Raw genomic sequence first — 19,173 nt, forward strand, 5'->3', positions numbered from 1 at the left:
AAAATTGAACTCCATGAATACCATGAAAATTGATACCCATGAATAACATGAAAACTGATACCTATGAATACTAGGAAAATTGAACTCCATGAATACCATGAAAATTGATACCCATGAATAACATGAAAACTGATACCCATGAATACCATGAAAACTGAACTCCATGAATACCATGAAAATTGATACCCATGAATACCGTAAAAATTGATACCTATGAATACTATGAAAATTAAACTTAATGAATACTATCAAAATTGATACCCATGAATACCATGAAAATTGATACCTATGAATACCAGGAAAATTTTACTCCTTGAATACCATGAAAATTGAACTCCAAAAATACCATGAATATTGAACTTCAAGAATACCATGAAAATTGACACTCCATGAATGCCATGAAAATTGAACTCCATAAATACCATGAAAATTGATACCCATGAATACCATAAAAAAACAGACGGGTTTCTTTGATTTGAAACTTGGCCTTGCAGATTGATTATATTGATAAACAAGTTAGTTAGCAGACTAGTCTGTACCATTAAAGAAAATGGTGCCAGATATTAATTGAAACAGGCTTCTACGTTTTGACTTGTGGATGAAAATTCTTAGAGCAGTTAATTCTTTTTAAACTTCAAAACATGTCTAATTTGAAAAAGGGCAAATCAACACTGCTGTACAAATTTGTAAAGAAGTACAGTAGAGCCTGTCTTATAAGACCACCCCTGCCAAAAATAATGGTCTCTCAAGACAGGTGGTCTATCATAACAGGTTGTAACACTATATAATCAATAAATCTGTGCATTGAGATTCTGGTCTCTCAAAACAGGTGGTCTCTCATAGTAGTGGTCTCTCAAGCAGGTTTTAGCACTTGGATTCAGGTCATTGCAAAATTTGTGGAGTTCATGATCATTTGGGAAATGTTAGACATGTAGACTAGTGAAAGGGAGTGTTGAATATAAATAATTTGTCAGTATGTTTTATGTTTGTATTCTGGTTCTAATCCACATGGATTTTGCCCATTTTTGCCAAGTATTTTGACCTGCAGATCCAGGTTAGTAATAAAAATAAATGTACATTTTTCTTACAGTGTACTGTAATTATTGCATGTGATATCTTAGCTGTGATGTCACAGTCTCAACAAAGTATTGTTATTAATATAAGTACTAGTAATATATAGATTACACTCTTTTGCTACTTATATTAGCACAAGTTATGCTTATACCTCTCTTGGGGTTGGCATGTGTGCCCATGAATACCCTGAAAAATGATACCCATGAATAAGTGTGTTTGTGTGTGTGTGTGTGTGTGTGTGTGTGTGTGTGTGATTTGGATTTTTAATGTAACTTTAACAGTTTTTCAGTCATATCTCTACAATATCTGCAGTGATGCGGATTATAGTGATGTCTAACATGGGGGCATCATGGCACAGACATGTAGGATGATGTCCCACCCAGTTGCATTATCCTGACACCAGGCCGACCAGTCCTAACACTAACTATATGTTTGGTATGATACAGCCGGAATTTGAACCCGTGACCTCCCACATCTTGGGTGGATGCTGTAACCACTAGAGTGCTCCCCATGAATATCATGAAAATTTGTACCCAGTGAATATAAAGTGATTCATGTGGCATTGGGTAACAATTTTTGTGGGTTTCATGGTTTAGTAAACTGAATTTATTGACCCAGTGAACAAATTATCTTTTGGGGGAAATAAATTGACAGTCCTTCTCAATTGACAAATTACCAATAAAAATGTAATTTTTGTAAAACCACAAAAATGTATACTCACTAATATATATGAAATCACAGTATTCTTTTCTGATGCTTAAGTTATTTTAGTAAAAAAAAGTTTATCTAATTTAGTTTGTTTATGTGGCTTGAATCTACTCCAAGTTCCTTTTATTATTTTTTACAGAGACCTAGTGGGAAAAGACCTGATGCACCTCGATGAAGATGATATGTTTTGAGTAGACTGAAATATGCAGTATATTGAGTGTTAGTGATGGTTTTCAGATCTTCGTAAAATCAGCAGTGATAATATGATAAATGGAAACACCATTATTCCCAGCATTAGGTAGCACCATCTTTTCTGATTCCAGAGAAAATCCATTTGAATATCCTTGACCGTAATAATTGTTAATGAGTGATTTTTAGTGTATGGACATGTCATATTTCATGACTTTCATTTTTCATAATTTTTTGTTTTATTTTGATTGAGTGCGGACCCAATTTAGACATGGAGGGTTATGTCCTGGATGGTGGCAGTAATAATATCCAATCAGGCTGACACTCATTAGATCTTTTTAGACCATGTTTTTGAAAACCCGAGTTCTCTAGGAGAGGTATCAAAATTTACATTGTAATATTTAATATGGAGAACCTTTGCAGTTGTTTAAAATTAACAATAATCATTTACAGCTTTGGAAACTATTGATATCAATTCTTAGATGAATTTTTGGTGTCAGTCATTTCAATAGTGTAGACCACAGATTTAAAACACAAACACAATAACAAAGAAATGCTTGACCTATGAAGAGAGTAGATTCATTCCTCCACAATGGCATGTTCACAGATTGAAACAATGTCATTCACACACCCACCCATATCAGAATGATGCTCATGAAAATGAATGGATTTACTGTAATCCTATGGCTCAAATGAAAGTTTTGGTCACAATTTGTTGCCTAGCTGCAGTAAATCACTTAATGCTACCAATGAATCATGTCCAACTGCAGACTGTCTATGGCTCACATCTGCCATCCCATAATGTTCTGGCAGAATTGGGTCTGTTTGTTTTGTTATGAGTAATCAGTAGGAAAAAAGCAACATAAACCAAGATCTAATGGCACATTATGTGATGGCAGATCACGGTTTATGTTTTTTGCAGTTGGACTCGACTTGTAAGTGAGTATATACAGTACTTTATGATCTTTCAGAGAATAGAGTTGCCATGACATTTTTGATATACTTTATCATTAGTAGTTTTTTGTACCCTCGGATTTCCATACACTCTGAATTTTCATGCACTATTAAAATATTTGTCTTTTTTAAACCTTTAACTTCTGGTGAAGAAAACATTTCACTTGTTAAAATGTAGTAGATTTTATTTCCCATAGAAAATAAAAATTATTAGTTGCTATATAATACTTAAAACAAAGGTACCAAAAATTACTGACACTATAGTCCTGGGAATTCTCCTTAGCAGCTTGGGGTTTTAAATTGGGTCCAACAGTGTATACCATCCTGCAATATGGCAAGAGGAAATTGTGCAATTTTTAAAATTATGTGAATTGGTATTTTAAAACTTTTACTTAATTATGGCTTTATCTTTGTTTTCTATGCCAGCTGGGAGTTCTTGAATTTACTCAGCACTGTATAGCCATGATTGAACTGATACACTGTTGTATACATTTAAATACATTTTAATTTAAGTGAAACAGATGTGTGGATTTTTGAATGCTGCAATCCACAGGCGTAAAGACACAACATTGAACCCTCTGTGAACTCAAATCACCCCCATTCCCAGCACTGTCCATAGTTTATTTAACTGATAACAGTTTCATCATCTGCAAGAAACAACACAGTTTTATATGTGCTTGAAAATATATGAATTTACAGTCTGCATGTTTGATAAAATTGAAAGTCGAGCCTTTGTCACACCTAACCAAAGGTATGACATTCAGTTTAATGCCTGTGAAATTTTTCAAATTCATTTTTTAGAAACCCATATAATTTTCCAGGGTTTAGAATGAGAAGTTGGACAACAGAAACTACATCCTCCAAAACAAAAGCAACTATGATACTGTTACTATGACTTGCTTTTATCTAAATAAACATGTTCATTAATAAATTTGTTGTGAAAAAAATTGTCTTAAATAATTTGTGCTTTTCCATACAGTGTTAAAAAATACACATTATTTGCTTGTTATTTTTACTTTGTAATCAATTTTCATTTAAGACCTGCAATATATTGTACACAACACTCTATTTTCACTTTCTAAATCTTGCAGCCAATACAATTTGTTTTCTTTTTCATTTATATTTTCTAAATTATTTGTCCTGAATCCAGCTGTAACCAGTAAACCTGCATACTGTGAATTCACTATTTTTCATCAAGTATCAATTATGTGGATTTATCAGGGAGTATCAATTTTGTGGATTTATTGGGGATTATCAGATTTGTGCATTTTCTGTTTGTAAATCATCAGTTTTAAGTATATAAAAAACTAACAGTGATGATCCTTTTGAACTGATAGGATCCCTTGAATGGTTCACAGCTTGCAAGACCTTGAAAATTATACCCTAAAAAGTATATGAATTTACTACCGTAATATATATAGTCAGTCCATCATATTTAGCACATAATATTATTAGGACTCGCTCCTTTGTAGTAATTGCAATGTATTACTATGCTTGCTTCTAATTAACATGAAACTTTTTTTGCAAATTTAGTTTAATTGGTAAATTTGTCAAAACTATATGTTGCATTGTACCTGACAGTAAAATGTGATGTACAATGTTTTTATTAATTAATTAATATTTATTTATTACTTATTATTGTTTATCACAGGTTCATTGTACTGGTATATCACTGGGTACCATTTGTTTGGATTGTATGGTTGCTGCAAATCATGAATATAAAGACCCGTAAAAAGTTGGTGATGTTATGTTTCTTGCATGTTTAGTATTCAGAAGACCAATATTGCTAAACTGGAAATAGCAATTGCTGTTCACAACAAATTATTTGGTTGTAAAGTTACTTTTTTAGCTCTTTAAAATGGCACAAAAAGTTTCAGAAAATGCTCAATATTTCAAAAGTTATACTGATGATACATCAGTTTTCTTTTTCCAGTACAATTTCCTAATTTGAAATGGGAGACAAATAATTTCATCATATGTGTTTATGTGGGATAGGGAAGTTCCATCCTCATGATCATAATTTGTTGACAGAAACTCTGCAAAGCCCTATTCTTACCTACAAATTCTGAGCTTTCTGGGATTTCTCTACTCAACATCAAGGAATATGATGGATTCTATTTATGACCCAAATTCCTACCCACAGATTCTGACCCAGGTGTGGGATTCTATCCCACATGGGTGTATATGATGGATTCTATTTCTAACCCAAATGACTGTCAGGTGGGATTTCCCTATCCTATATCAAAATATATAACATCAATATATTTGATGGATTCTATTGATGACCCTCATTCCTACCTTCCATTTCTGACTCTTTCTCCATCCCACATTGGTGTATACGAGGGTTTCTATTTCTGACCCAAACTCCTACATGCAAATTCTGATCATCTGGTGGGATTTCCCTATCCTACATCGATATATATGCTGGATTCTATTTGTGAACCTCATTCCTACCTTCAAATTCTGACTTTCTAGTGGGACTTCCCTATTCCACCTAATTGCTTATGATGGATTCTGTTTGTAACCCTCTTTCCTACCTTCAGATTATGGCCCTTGATATAAATTTCCCTATCCTACATGAATGTATATAATGGATTCTATTTCTTATCCATATTCCTACCTACCTACCACTGATGGGATTTCCATTTACAGCATCAATGCATAATATTTAAGGGAAAGTCTGTGTTCTATTTTATTTATTATCTGCACCAGTATAGGTAAGTTTTGTGATTATTTTTCAAAATCATTTGACATGACCACAGTGTCAGTGTCACATATGGTCTCCATTAGATACTGTTTATGATGTCACTAGGTCAGTTTTAATTACTTCAGCTTCATTTGTCACACATTTACAGTACTTCCATGCTGAACAAACTAATGACTTGCTAATGAGACATTTCTGATGATGAAACTAAAATAATAACTGATACTTTAAATTTTTGCCCAGATGCAATCACATCATCATCTTTTTACTTTGACATGGGTAGGTAATCATCACACACTTATGTCCTCTTTTTACTTTGACATGGGTAGGCAGTCATCACACACATGTCCTCTTTCACATAAAAAGTTGCAGTTGAATTAAAAGCAAACATAACTTGAGGTTTTGATTACGATCGCTACATGTGTCACACATTTACAGTACTTCCATGCTGAAAAAACTATTGACTTGCTAATGAGACATTTCTGATGATGAAGCTAAAATATTAACTGATAAAATGTTTTAGTTTATGAAATTATTTAATTCGAATAACATTCTTGGCCATTGTGTATACAGCACTTCATTTGAACACAAACTGACCTCATGATGGAGTGAACTGTTCAGACATCCTCTGATTTGTACATATTACATCTGCTTTCTGACAGTGTCATATACTTGCTAGATGTGTAGTTTGCATTAAAATCTACAAGTTTTTTCCTCAAAATTTCATTTACCATTTTGGTATTTATAAAGCTGATATCTATAAAATAATAGAAAAAATTGTCAAGCAATAATAAAGAGAAATTTTTTTCTTCACAGACTTTCCTTTTAAAGAAAATCCTTTTGTCTCCCCATCAGTGACTGCCAGTTTAGTAAAAGAAAAATTGATACCTTTGGAAATGATTCTACAGTAGTTTATGCTGCTGTTTAATTCATGAATGTTACATGCATGTTCTTAATTTCATTGTTATTTTCATCAAGTGCATATGGCCATGTACATCCTTTTTGTATGCATACTTATTGTTATGTATTTGAAATGTATTTGATATTTTTTGTTCGCTTCTGTTATGTACATTTTGTAAAACTTGGCTATTGTTCTGGATACATTGTAAAATATAGGTCACATGCTTGACATTTGATTTGTTTCACGTGGTTTTTGCTCATTTACTTAATTCTCTTGTAAATGCTTAATCAATGTCCTGTAATTTATATGAAATCATTATGCTTATATAGGAGAGCAATTAACAGTGGGTGCAGTTTTTATGGCACTTTGCACAAGTTGCAAAATGAACTCTTGGTAGTTATATCTGCTGCATTGTTGTCCAGCTGAAAAAAACTTGCAAGTTTTCTATTTTCAGCTTCACATGATTTATCCCAAATTTATTCATAAAGACTGTGGGACATTCTTTGCTGAACCACATATTTAAAGACAATTATGTTAGATTTTAAATTGGAGATGTTACGTTTTTTTAATTTATCAAACTTGTACTCATTCATTGAAGGAGATATGTTCTATAATAATTGATGACAGTACCCTGCCATCTTGCCTGTCAGTAGCAGTGGAAAAGAGCAATGGAAATAACCACCCCGTCCAGTTCATAAAATGGGCACTTGTGATATCCATTATTGTATGCAACAAAGCAGTTGAGGCTCTGAATCAGATTTAAATTACAAGTTTTAAAGATGAAATCTGCATGTATCAACCTGAATATGCAAAGGATAAGCTAACATTATGGGAATACAGTAAGCAAATCATTGTGTGTGTGTTTCAATCATTTCGCTACAGTATCTGCAGTGTAGCATTTATAGTGTTGTCTAGCACTTGAGCATCATGCTGCAGACATGTAGGATCATGTTTCACCAGTCAAATTATGTTGACACCAGGCCAACCAGTCCTAACACTAACCTCTTAATGCTGAGTGCCAAGCGAGGCAGCCATTAGTACCATTTTGGTATGACTCAGCCATGATTTAAACCCATGAGCTCCTGCATCTGAGGCAGATACTCTAACTGCTTTGGCCATCGGAGCAGTCTCATTGCAGAGTAGATATTCCAACAGGAGGTCCTCATTCACAAACTTAAAGATTCATTATTTCAGTTAAGACCAAGCAAGCTTGTAATATGGTACATATACTGGCACGCATCATGCATACTCTATCAACAATTGCTGTTCTCAGCTTGTTCTTCAAAACCACTCCACCAATTCGATCTGTCTTGGCATGGGGCATTCTATCATGAAGGTCTTCCACGTTTGCACAAATAATGCTACTCTGTCATCAGATGTGAATATAATTAATCTAAATAGAAATATCTTAAAACAACTCATCTCAAAACCCACTGGAGATTTTGAATAAATTTGATAGAAACACCCTGGCATAAGGATTTTTCTGAATTGTGCAAACAATAATCCAACAAATATGGCTGCCATTATGAAAAATACAGAAACCTTTAAACAATAACTTCTCATAAACCACATGACCATATTCAGCTTTCTTCCATAAAGGTGTTTTAAATTTTTTTAAATAATATGTGATTTTGTAGATTGCTGCTATTATTAAAAAGAGAAAACTTGTGAACAAAATCTTATCCAACTGGACATCATTCTTGTATGAAGGGCTTTCAAGTTTGTACAAATGATGTCAATCTGCCCCTTTTTTTTCTCGTTACCATTACTAAAATAGAAATGGCTGTAAAATGACTTCTCAAAAACTTGACAGAATTTGACCCAATTTTTCAGAAAGCATCCTGGTATAAAGGCTTATTAGATTAGCAAAAATGATGGCGATCTGCCATAAAGTATGGCAGCTATTTACTAAAAATAGAAAGAAAAAATATTTTAAACAACTTATTCTGTAAAACCACTGAACAGAATTTGATACAAAGGAAAACTGCATAAAGATGATTTAATTGGTACAAATAATGCTGATTCACCGCAAGATATAGATGTCAGTTCTAACCTTTAAAACACTTACCATTGTTAGAAGAAACAAAATCAAACTTGCAAGGTAGTAGTAGTTCTTCTAAGGTATTATGATCAGGTAACATATTTGAAGAAGAAAAAGTGCATGTTACTATGTACATGTAGTGTGTATGATGTTATTTGCTATGAACTGTTATTGGATAAAGAACATTTTCCCCAGTCTGTTTTCCTAGTTGTCTTCCTAAATGTATTGTATAGTCTCAATCTTGAGAATAATGTTGTGTTGTTGTTGTTGCTTTTTCAAATATGTTGTTGTTGCTTTTTCAAATATTCTAATTACAAACTCTTAACTATTGAAATAACTTTGTATTTTTTTAAATAGCAAACTAAAAATCTGACATGTAGGAATATAAATCAGCACATTCAAGCACCAAGAATGGTACATTCAGGTACATTGTACTTTGTTTACATTTTCACACTCATGATGTCTCTCATTTTGTCCCCATGTCATCCTTTAAGCAGTTTTGACAAATTAGACATGAATCACAAGTTGGTTGATTTTGTGAGTAGACTGACATTATTGCAAGTCTTTGTACATGCACACATTAAGAAGATAATCAGAAGACAGTGTAAATACCCATATCTTTGTGTAACCTTGGACTATTATAATATTACCAACTTACCTCAAAAATTGGGAAAGCTACTGCAAGTTATTGTACATGCATATCTTTTGATGATAATAAGGAAATTCAAATGCAGACCTCCTTGTTGTCCTTTAAGAAGTTTTGTTTCAAAATTTAAAATAATATTGCCTGCTTAAATATACAGATGGCAACGTTGGTCATTACAGCTTCATTCATCTTCGGCTCCTCATTATCATTACTATATCCGATGTAATATCCACACATGCTTCAATAAGTACACATCCCTCTTTTTGGTCCCAATTTTAAAATGCCTAATGAATAAATAATTCTTAATTTATCAATGCCATTAAAGCATGCCTATAACATCATGTTTTTATAACTTACTCAGCATGATGGGTGTCTTAATGAGTTAAACTGGTCTAAGAAACAAATCTTACACATTTTATTCAGCATAGCTATATTTTGAGAGACAGTATATCTCTAAATGGAGAACTTCCAACATTCACCAAAGAAGCCAGCTCTTCAAGTATGTACATGCGTGTGATGGGGAACCTGTTGACAATATCACTGGTGCACATTTCGATGTGTTCCATCCTCACAAAATTTCCCCGTTTTAGTGTATTAAGTGTATAGTGTGAGCATTACATTAAATATGGTACAGTTAAATTCACTTTTTATCTTTTGGTGCGACTATTTGTAGGTCTTGTGGTTGTAACAATTAAATGGTCATACTGGCATGGGGTTTTCACAAAAGTCTTCTGATGGTATTTGGTTTGTTCTGAATGAAAATGGCAGCCACAGCAGTAAATTTGTAAATCTTGTCAAAAATATTTTAGACATTTCAACACTCAGCAATTAAAAAGAACTGGTCTTGAATTCCTGGAAATTAGTTTAGACAGCAAAGCATCAGTTACTTGTTTGAAAATTGCTGAGCTTGGTAATGTCAGCAAAATCAGCCATTTTTCTGTCATGTACTGATCATATACATTTACAGCAAAAGTAAATAAATGTAAAATATTATGTTATGTCCCTTCTCAAAGTATTTTTTTCAAGTTAACATTTATAAAGACCTTTTATGAATCATTAATTAAACTATTGTGTATAGACAAAGCTAATTGACAGCAACATTTGGTAAATTACTAAACATTGACTAACCTGTCAGCAACATTCAGTAAAGTACACAGAATTGACAAAGCTAATAGTCAGCAAAGTTTGGTGAACTAATGAGCTTTGACTAAGCTAACTGTCAGCAATGCTTGGTAAAATACTGAGTATTGACTATCCTCAGCAAAATAATGTCTAAAATCATGCATTTAGTTTTCACTTTCATTTTTAAGTGAAACATTCAAAGTGGCACCTGTGATAGACAGGTTTTACATGGAAGTGAAATCAATATTTTGTGTAAGGTTTGTGCTGAATATAACCTAGAACCTTAAAATTTAAAACAATGTTGCCATTGCTGTATAAATTATATTCACTTCTCTGGATCCTATACGTGTGATACAGTTTGCCCATGTGAGAAGGCAAATGTCTAAGTAAATTGTGTTTCGTTGCGAATAATTACCCATTCACATTAATGTTAGGAATATTTGCCAGCTAACTTGCAAATCCAGTCCAACTAAAAGAAGAAAGTCATCTTTTTTCTATCTCATCTAGAGAAAGAGCAATAACTCTTGCCCATTACCTCCCTTGCCACCAACAGGTGTGGCTAGTCTTTAAGTTGAGAGGTATACTAACGAGGACGCTCGCATGACGGGGTGGATGGGAGAGTTTTTAAGTAATGTAATTGGGTAAGTTTTCTTGGAGAAACACCATTTACTTAAAACTGCTTTCTCCTTCAAATACATTCCCCAGTGACATTAACATTAGGAAAATAGGTAATAGCAGGATTCATGGGAACGCTGAGAATCCAACCTCTACTCAGGTATCCATCCAGGGAATAATGGCTGGATTCTGTATACCAATGAATAACCCCTTCTCCCAATTATATAAGCAACACAGCTTAGGGTCTCTTCATCTGCGATCCCTAAATAGGGTTAAGAAGATAATTATTGAAATCTTACCTAAAAGATTTCAATGGTAAATCCAGCGAAGTTGATAAGCTGTGTTGTTTAATTGGGCCTGATGGTCATCTGGGATGCCATCACTGGACCTACCAGGTTCAAGGTTTGATTCTGTGAAGCTAAATCTCCAAGATAAAAACTCAAGGAGGTTGACTGCATGCCAGCCAACAACTACTATATCTCGGATTCAAAGGTTATGTCTGAATGCATGGCTCAGAGATTGCTCCAAGTACACTGCGCATAAAACCCATTTTGGCCACAAACCAGGGGTTTGTGGGGTGATATTCTGTTCCCCAGCTTCACTGGAAGAAAGAGGCGCTAGAAATGTAAGGATTTTGGTTATTGAGATACAAATTGACTAAAAGATCCAAAAGATCTTTATCGTGCCTGATATCACATCTTCGGGTAGATGGGACTTGTAAACCTTGGATGGTAGCTCATCTAGGAGAAGGAAAACTCCGATTCCAAACCTCTGCTGCCTTGTGGCTATACCCACTCATGGGAAAGGCTAAGGGAGTAAACCCCGACAGAAAATCCGGAGATGGAGTCCCTAAGGCGGTATGACATTGACTTCAACGTCATTCCGGCAACTCCTGCGACGCCGTTGGTGCCAAGCTGTATCGGCATTCGTCGTTCCCTTGGGCACACCAGCTGCGCGGAGAGGGGGGATCTGCTGCATGGGCAACAGCTGATTCTCCATACCACCCTGCCCAGGCTTCATAGCTCCACTGGAGAGGACACTCCAGCGTCGTCGTACGGCGTCGGCACAACACGAGAAGTAGCAGTTTACCGGTTCTAAGTCAAAGCTCGATTGGCGTAGAGCTTGGCGCCAGGGGTTACTTCTGACGGTGGGAGAGATCATCAGGTCTCACTGGACAGCTACCGCCCGCCTCAAGCTGGGCAGCCCCCAGTCAGTAAGGTGCTGCCCGCCATGGCCTGCCTGCTTCACTGGGTGCGTGGAGTTTAGAGAACCATCTCGACAAGTGGGCCACAAAACTCTGCACCAGGGAAGACTAAAAGAAGAAATAAAAAGACTCCAACTCTTCGTTTTGCAACCTGGAACATCAGGACCATGTGTCCTGGATTGACCACTGACCTACAGCAGATCGACGATGCACGGAAGACTGCCGTCATTGACAGAGAACTCTCCCGACTGAACATCGACATTGCCTGCCTCCAGGAGACCCGACTGGCTGACAGCGGCACCATCAGGGAAGCCAATTACACATTCTTTTGGCAGGGGAAGCCCTTGGATGAACCTAGGCAGCATGGTGTAGGCTTTGCCGTCAAGAACACGCTAATCACCTTCATTGAACCTCCATCATCAGGTACTGAGAGAATCCTTGCCCTCCGGCTGTCAACATCCTTAGGCCCGGTCAACATCTTCAGTGTGTACGCTCCAACCCTCTACTCCACCTACGAGGAGAAAGACAAGTTTTTTTGAGGTTCTGGATCAGGCAATATCCAGTATCCCCAACAATGAAAGCCTTTACTTACTAGGAGACTTCAATGCTAGAGTGGGAGCTGACCATGAGGCCTGGTCCACCTGTCTCGGCTTTTACGGAAGGGGCAAGATCAACGAGAATGGTCAGCGACTGCTGGAGATGTGCTGCTCCCACAGCCTATGTGTGACAAACACTTTCTTCAAATGCAAGGAGATCCACCAGGTGTCGTGGAGACACCCACGTTCACGCCACTGGCACCAGCTAGACCTCGTCATCAACAGGCGTGCAGAACTGGCCAGTGTCCTCCTTACCCGCAGCTACCACAGTGCCGATTGTGACACGGACCATTCCCTCGTGGCCAGCAAGGTGCGAATATTACCCAAGAAGCTGCACCACGCCAAGAAGAAGGGTCACCCACGTATCAACACCTGCTGTGCAAGCAACCCAGAGAAAACACAGCAGTTCATCAGCAAACTGAAGGAAGCCCTCACCAAAGTGACACCTGATGACACCATTGATTCCAAGTGGTCCCATATCCGTGACTCTGTGTACAATTCAGCCATCACAGCTTACGGGAAGAGGGAGCGAAAGAATGTCGACTGGTATGAGGCAAACTGGGAGGAGATGGAGCCCGTGACTGAGGCAAAGAGGAAAGCCCTCCTGGCATACAAGGCTGCACCTAGCCCCAGAACACTACAAGCCCTCAGGATTGCAAGGAATAACGCCCAGAAGACCGCCCGCCGCTGTTCCAACACCTACTGGCTGAACCTTTGCAACAGTATACAGACAGCTGCTGACACCGGGGATACAAGAGGAATGTATGAGGGTATCAAACAAGCGACAGGCCCCCCCAGCTACAAGACCGCCCCCTCAAGTCCAAGACGGGCGAAGTCATCACAGACCAGGGGAAACAACTGCAGCGATGGGTTGAGCACTATCTCGAGCTATATGCAACCCAAAACAATGTCACTGGAACTGCCCTGGACGCCATTCCAGACCTGCCTGTCATGGAGGAGCTAGACACACAGCCCACCCTGGAAGAGCTCGGAAAAGCCATCGATTGCCTTGCCTGTGGGAAGGCTCCCGGAAGCGACGGCATTCCGCCTGAAGTCCTCAAGAGCGGAAAACCAGCACTGCTCCAGCCCCTACACACACTCCTCTGCCTTTGCTGGGAACAGGGATACATCCCACAGGACATGCGTGATGCCAACATCGTCACTTTGTACAAAAACAAAGGAGACCGTAGCGACTGCAACAACTATCGGGGCATCTCCCTCCTCAGCATCGTCGGAAAGGCCTTCGCCCGTGTTGCCTTGGCACGCTTGCAGATCCTAGCCTCCCGCGTCTACCCAGAATCCCAGTGTGGATTTCGAGCCGGCAGGTCAACTGTAGACATGATCTTCTCACTACATCAGCTGCAGGAGAAGTGTCGCGAGCAGCGGATGCCCCTCTACGTTGCCTTCATAGACCTGACGAAGGCGTTTGACATGGTTAGTCGGAGTGGACTCTTCAGACTTCTGCAGAAGATCGGCTGCCCCCCACGTCTGCTTGCTGTCATTATGTCGTTCCACGAGAACATGCACAGCACAGTGTGCTTCAATGGCGCAACATCTGAAGCATTCCCAGTCGTTAGCGGAGTCAAACAAGGCTGTGTCCTTGCACCGACGCTCTTTGCCATCTTCTTCTCCATGCTTCTCCAGTACGCATTCAAGGACTGCAGCGAGGGAGTGTACATCCATACCAGGGCTGACGGCAAGCTGTTCAACATCGCCCGTCTCCGTGCTAAGACTAAAGTCACAGAGGTACTCATCCGTGAATTGCTCTTTGCCGACGATGCAGCCTTGACATCACACACGGAAGATGGACTTCAGCAGCTGGTATGCTGCCTCTCCCATGCATGTAAGGAATTTGGACTGACCATCAGTTTGAAGAAAACAAATGTCATGGCACAGGACACAGACTCCCCTGCCTCTGTCTCCATCGATGGGTACAATTTGGAAGTTGTCGAGAACTTCACATACCTCGGGTCAAACATCTCCAGCTCACTCTCCATTGATTCTGAGGTGGGCGGCAGGATTGCCAAGGCAGCAGCAGTGATGGCCAGACTTAACCAGAGGGTCTGGAACAACCCCAACCTCACAGAGAAGACCAAACTGCGTGTCTACCAAGCGTGCGTGCTCAGCTCACTTCTCTACAGCAGCGAAACATGGACCACCTATGCAAGACACGAGAGGAAACTCAACAGCTTCCACCTGAGATGTCTGCGGCGCATTCTGCACATCCAGTGGCAGGACAAAGTACCCAACACAGAGGTTCTAGAACGCGCCAACATGAACAGCATGTTCTCCATACTCAGCAAGAGGCGCCTTCGCTGGCTCGGCCATGTCAAGAGAATGGACCCAGGTCGCATTCCCATGGACCTGTTATATGGGGAGTTAGCAGAAGGTGCACGACCAACTGGACGACCACATCTGCGCTACAAAGATGTTTGCAAGAAGGATATGAAGACAGCAAACATCAATGTCAATGACTGGGAGAGCTGTGCAAACAACCGTTCCAGCTGGCGTCTAGCTGTCAGGCAGGGAGTTCAAAACGCAGAGGAAAAGAGAAGAATAAAGCAAGCTGAAAAGAGAGCTATAAAGAAGGATAAGCAAAAGCGTACTTTGGAGCTATGCCATCGTCTCTCGTAGACGGACGGATGCCAAGATCACATCTATCATGATGCCGGAATGTGTCCGATATCAAGGAGCAGTAGCTTTGATTATAATGGGGGCCAACTGTTCCTCTTTGAAGAGCCAGAGAAAAAAGTTAGCCAGTTGAGGGACTGAGGCACTCAGAGGGACAATGTTATTGATATGGCACAAGTACTGAAAACATGCCACTTTCATATGTCCTTTTGGAATGGACACAGGTAGGACTTTTCCCGGTTGACTTGAAAGCCTAGATGAACCAAAAGTGAGAGTAGATTGTTTCTACCTTCGAGTAGAATAGAACTTGCCATATGTTTCTACATGTCCAGGTATGCTGCCATTGTTGTAAATGAAATTGATTGCAACATGGTGACAATGCAATCCATAACCTTGGTAAAAACCCAACGGGTGATGTTGAGGTCAAACAGTTGGACTTTGAACTGATAAACCTTGATGTGGTAAGCAAAATGGACAAATTTCAGAAATGCTGGCTGGATAGGGACATGAAAATATCAATCAGATCGAGTCTGAAGGCTCACTCGTTCGGTTGGATAGAGATGGATTGATCTCGCCATCTCCATCTTGAATTGCAATGATGAAATGAATTGGTTGAGGTGACCCGGGTTGATGATGGCCATTCACCTTCCAAATAAGAAACCGTCTTGAATAAATTCCTGGAAGTTTTGGCTGTTGCACAATCTCCACCACCAATTTTTCTATCAGTAACTGTATTTCTTATTGTAGAAAGGAATCCTTCTCCCAATCTGATGGTACCTCTGTGAAGAGGGGAGAAGTGGAAAGGGGAGGGTGTTGGATAAATGAAATCCAAAACCCTGCCATAATTACCATGATAACCCAATCATTCTGAAGGAACAGGGAGATCCAGTAAGCCTGAAATTGCAGGAGTTGGCTGACCACAGGTAGGCTGTCTGCAGGCACTGGGGAGGGTAAGTCAGTGTCTATAGTCAGGAGGATTGAAGGCTGAGAAACTTGGTTTCCTGCTACCGCTGTATCAATGCCTCCAAGTTTGGTAAGACTGTTGTCTCCTGGCACTGGGTTGGGATCTATATTGTTTTACATCTGACTGAAAACATCCCTTATCCTGAGTCTACCTAATGTCCCTCTGCAATGGCGAGGGCAGATTGTTCTGAAATGCCTGTGTGGGTTGAGCAGCAAGTTGGAGGGGCAGTTCCTGTGATCTGCCTGCCTTAGAACTTCTTAAAATTCTTCATCCCAAAAACACTGCTGATCCAAACTTGGTCGTTCATGAAGCCAGGGTATGACAAGGCTTGAGCAATATGGACTGTAGACATGTGTCAACTCATATCAGGTCTGAAGCAGTCAACACATTGGCCATGGCATGGTGAGCTGCCCAGTTAATGACTATAGCAGTCCTGGCCATTGCTTCCCAAGTGTACTTATTTCCATATTTCTCTGAGAGTTGGAAAATTGCCAGTGAAGCCAAACCTAACATTGGAGATGTAGCGATGATATTCCAGACTAGTTTTGATGTTGTATGGAACACACTTGTGACGAATTTATCAAATAGTGGAGCAGACATATCTCCTTAATTTTAGCCAATTGGGGAAGGAACCAAAAGGATGGCGTCTCTTTCTCCTCGCCGAGATCTACTGATGCTTTGTTTTGTGTAGTGGTTGTGGGTGGCGGGCATTCTAAAGTTACAAACTCCCAATAAATTTCCTCAACTGTGGCTTTAAAGCTAGATTTAGTTTGTTTCATGGCTGGATCTGAGTATGACTGATTTGAAGGAACTTTGTCACACTGTGTGTTTAGTCCCGATCCTGGGTCAGCTTGCAGCTCTGAATAAGTCATACCAGGTGGCATCAACGACTCAATTCTGTCCTCAGTGAAAATGTCACTAATTCTCCATCATGGAAAAGCAGTGAATATATGAAGTCCAGCACTGGCAGAACAGCCAGTTGGTTTGCTTGGTGCATGGTCAGCCTGGATGCTGGCAGTATATCAGACAGTCCAGCTATCACTGGTACTTGTCACTCCAAGGGCCTGGCTGAATGGGCAGATTTCTTACTGAAATCTCTGTCATAGTAAGGGTATGTTGCCAATGGTACGACTAAATGGATGGATTTACCACAAAGATCCCCATAAATCCTAGCTGGCTGGACTGTCAAAAAGTCCCCAAGCTGGGATGGCTGGTGATGGTGCAGCTGTATTAAGAAATCGATCCAATGAATCTGGTACAAATCCCATGTGTCCGGATTTACAGGCCCTAATGCCATGACTTAAGCCCACTGGGCAGCCTAAAATTGGGGAGGGGGACACTCCCACAATGAGATGAAAAAGGGTGCAGAAGCGAGAGAAAAAAAAGTAATATCTGGCCCAATTTTAATAACTGCATCATCATTTCCTGGACCAGACAATGCATCTATTCAAAGATGGATGGTTGTACCATCTCAACATCTTCCTCCCCAGCCATTGATATTACTAAGGCTAAGAGCTGCAATTGACAAACTTTAGGTGGTGGGGAGCATCCCCCACAAGTCTCGTAATGGAGGTTAACTTGGGATGTATACTGAGGACATCAGCATTATCATACCTCAACTTATTCCGTCTTTCCTTCCCGTTTGCTGCCTTCTGGACTACTATAGCCCAGACTTCCTCTGTTCATGCATGTTGCATGGCATAGATGATGTACACTTAATACATACAAGAATCATGGTGGTCTTCCTTTGCTTTGAACTTTTGGCATTTCAAGCATTTAGTTGATATTTGAAAGGAAACAACACAAGAACAGAAAAATGAAACATAAATTATAAATTCAGCATGTTAATAACTCATTAATATCACTGAAAATAGATGCTTTCAGTGCTGTGCTTTAAACTTGTGCATTCATGCATTTAGTTTGCATTTCTCATAAAATGAAGAAAAAAAACACAAAGCGTAAATGAGCAAGTCAACATGTTATTAACTCACTAAAACCTTCTCTGTTACTAAAGAATAAGTGAAAATAGTGTTGCATTAACTCGTAAATGACAGCATGAGGTTCAATGATAGCATCGTATAAGATGGTCTGAAATAGACAAAAGTCCATAAAGATTACAAAGTACACAAAATTGGCAGAACTTGTAAAAATAATGTGTACAACCTATAGAAGATTGATTGTCCAACACAATAAATCCAAAATTAAAGTTGGATGGTCCAGTTTTAACACTAAGATGGCTTGGATTGTCAGAGGTAAAATGTATGATGTTATTAATATAGCAGTGAAGCTAGAAACTTGTGGCACCTGGCGGTGGCAAGGGGAGGTAATGGGCAAGAGTTATTGCCCTTTGTCTACATAAGATATTAAGAAAGATGATTATTGTCTTTTATTAAGGCTGGTTTCACAAGGTAGCAGGATAATATTCCCAAGTTAACATTATTGAGGAATGTATTTAATGGAGAAAGTTATGTGGTATATACTAATCCATATAAGTGTGTTCTCACTGTCGCTAGATGATGGTTATGACGTGTCACTGTAAGGACCAATTTTGCCAGCCGAAAAGCAGTAAACCCGGTTTTACAACAAATTCTTTCTTGCAGTCATAAACTAACCTTTTTTACACTCTTTCCAATGATGCAAAATAATTGTGAAAATACTATGTACTTCCAAAGCTATGTCAATACCAACCGATATTTCATTTGATCTGTTCTGATGCTATTTCCAAGGAATAAATGAGAGAAAAATAATGCATCATACGTATTTTTGTAGTGTTACGAGTCTATGTTCTTAAAATAAGTAACAGAAAAGAGGGAAGACAACAAGC

The 19,173-nt window shown here is 38.9% G+C and overlaps 1 protein-coding gene across 2 annotated transcripts in view; it reads left to right on the forward strand.

The window, feature by feature from the left end:
• LOC149775279 (TRAF-type zinc finger domain-containing protein 1-like) overlaps positions 1–8,765 on the forward strand; it is a 68,265-nt gene extending 59,500 nt beyond the window's left edge. The window contains exons 11-12 of one of the 2 annotated variants that reach the window (XR_016416596.1): positions 1,922–5,912; positions 5,959–8,765. Coding sequence is in view for 1 of the 2 variants with exons in the window: in XM_089944179.1 (XP_089800305.1) it covers positions 1,922–1,957 (36 nt within the window). In the remaining variant the exon portion in view is untranslated. Of the gene's footprint in view, positions 1–1,921 lie in introns of both variants that reach the window. The other variant, XM_089944179.1, reaches the window with a different exon arrangement.
• Positions 8,766–19,173: the final 10,408 nt, after the last annotated feature.

Source organism: Sinohyriopsis cumingii, chromosome 19 (assembly GCF_028554795.1).
Source record: "Sinohyriopsis cumingii isolate HCF-2022 chromosome 19, ASM2855479v2, whole genome shotgun sequence".
Lineage (NCBI taxonomy): Eukaryota > Metazoa > Mollusca > Bivalvia > Unionida > Unionidae > Sinohyriopsis > Sinohyriopsis cumingii.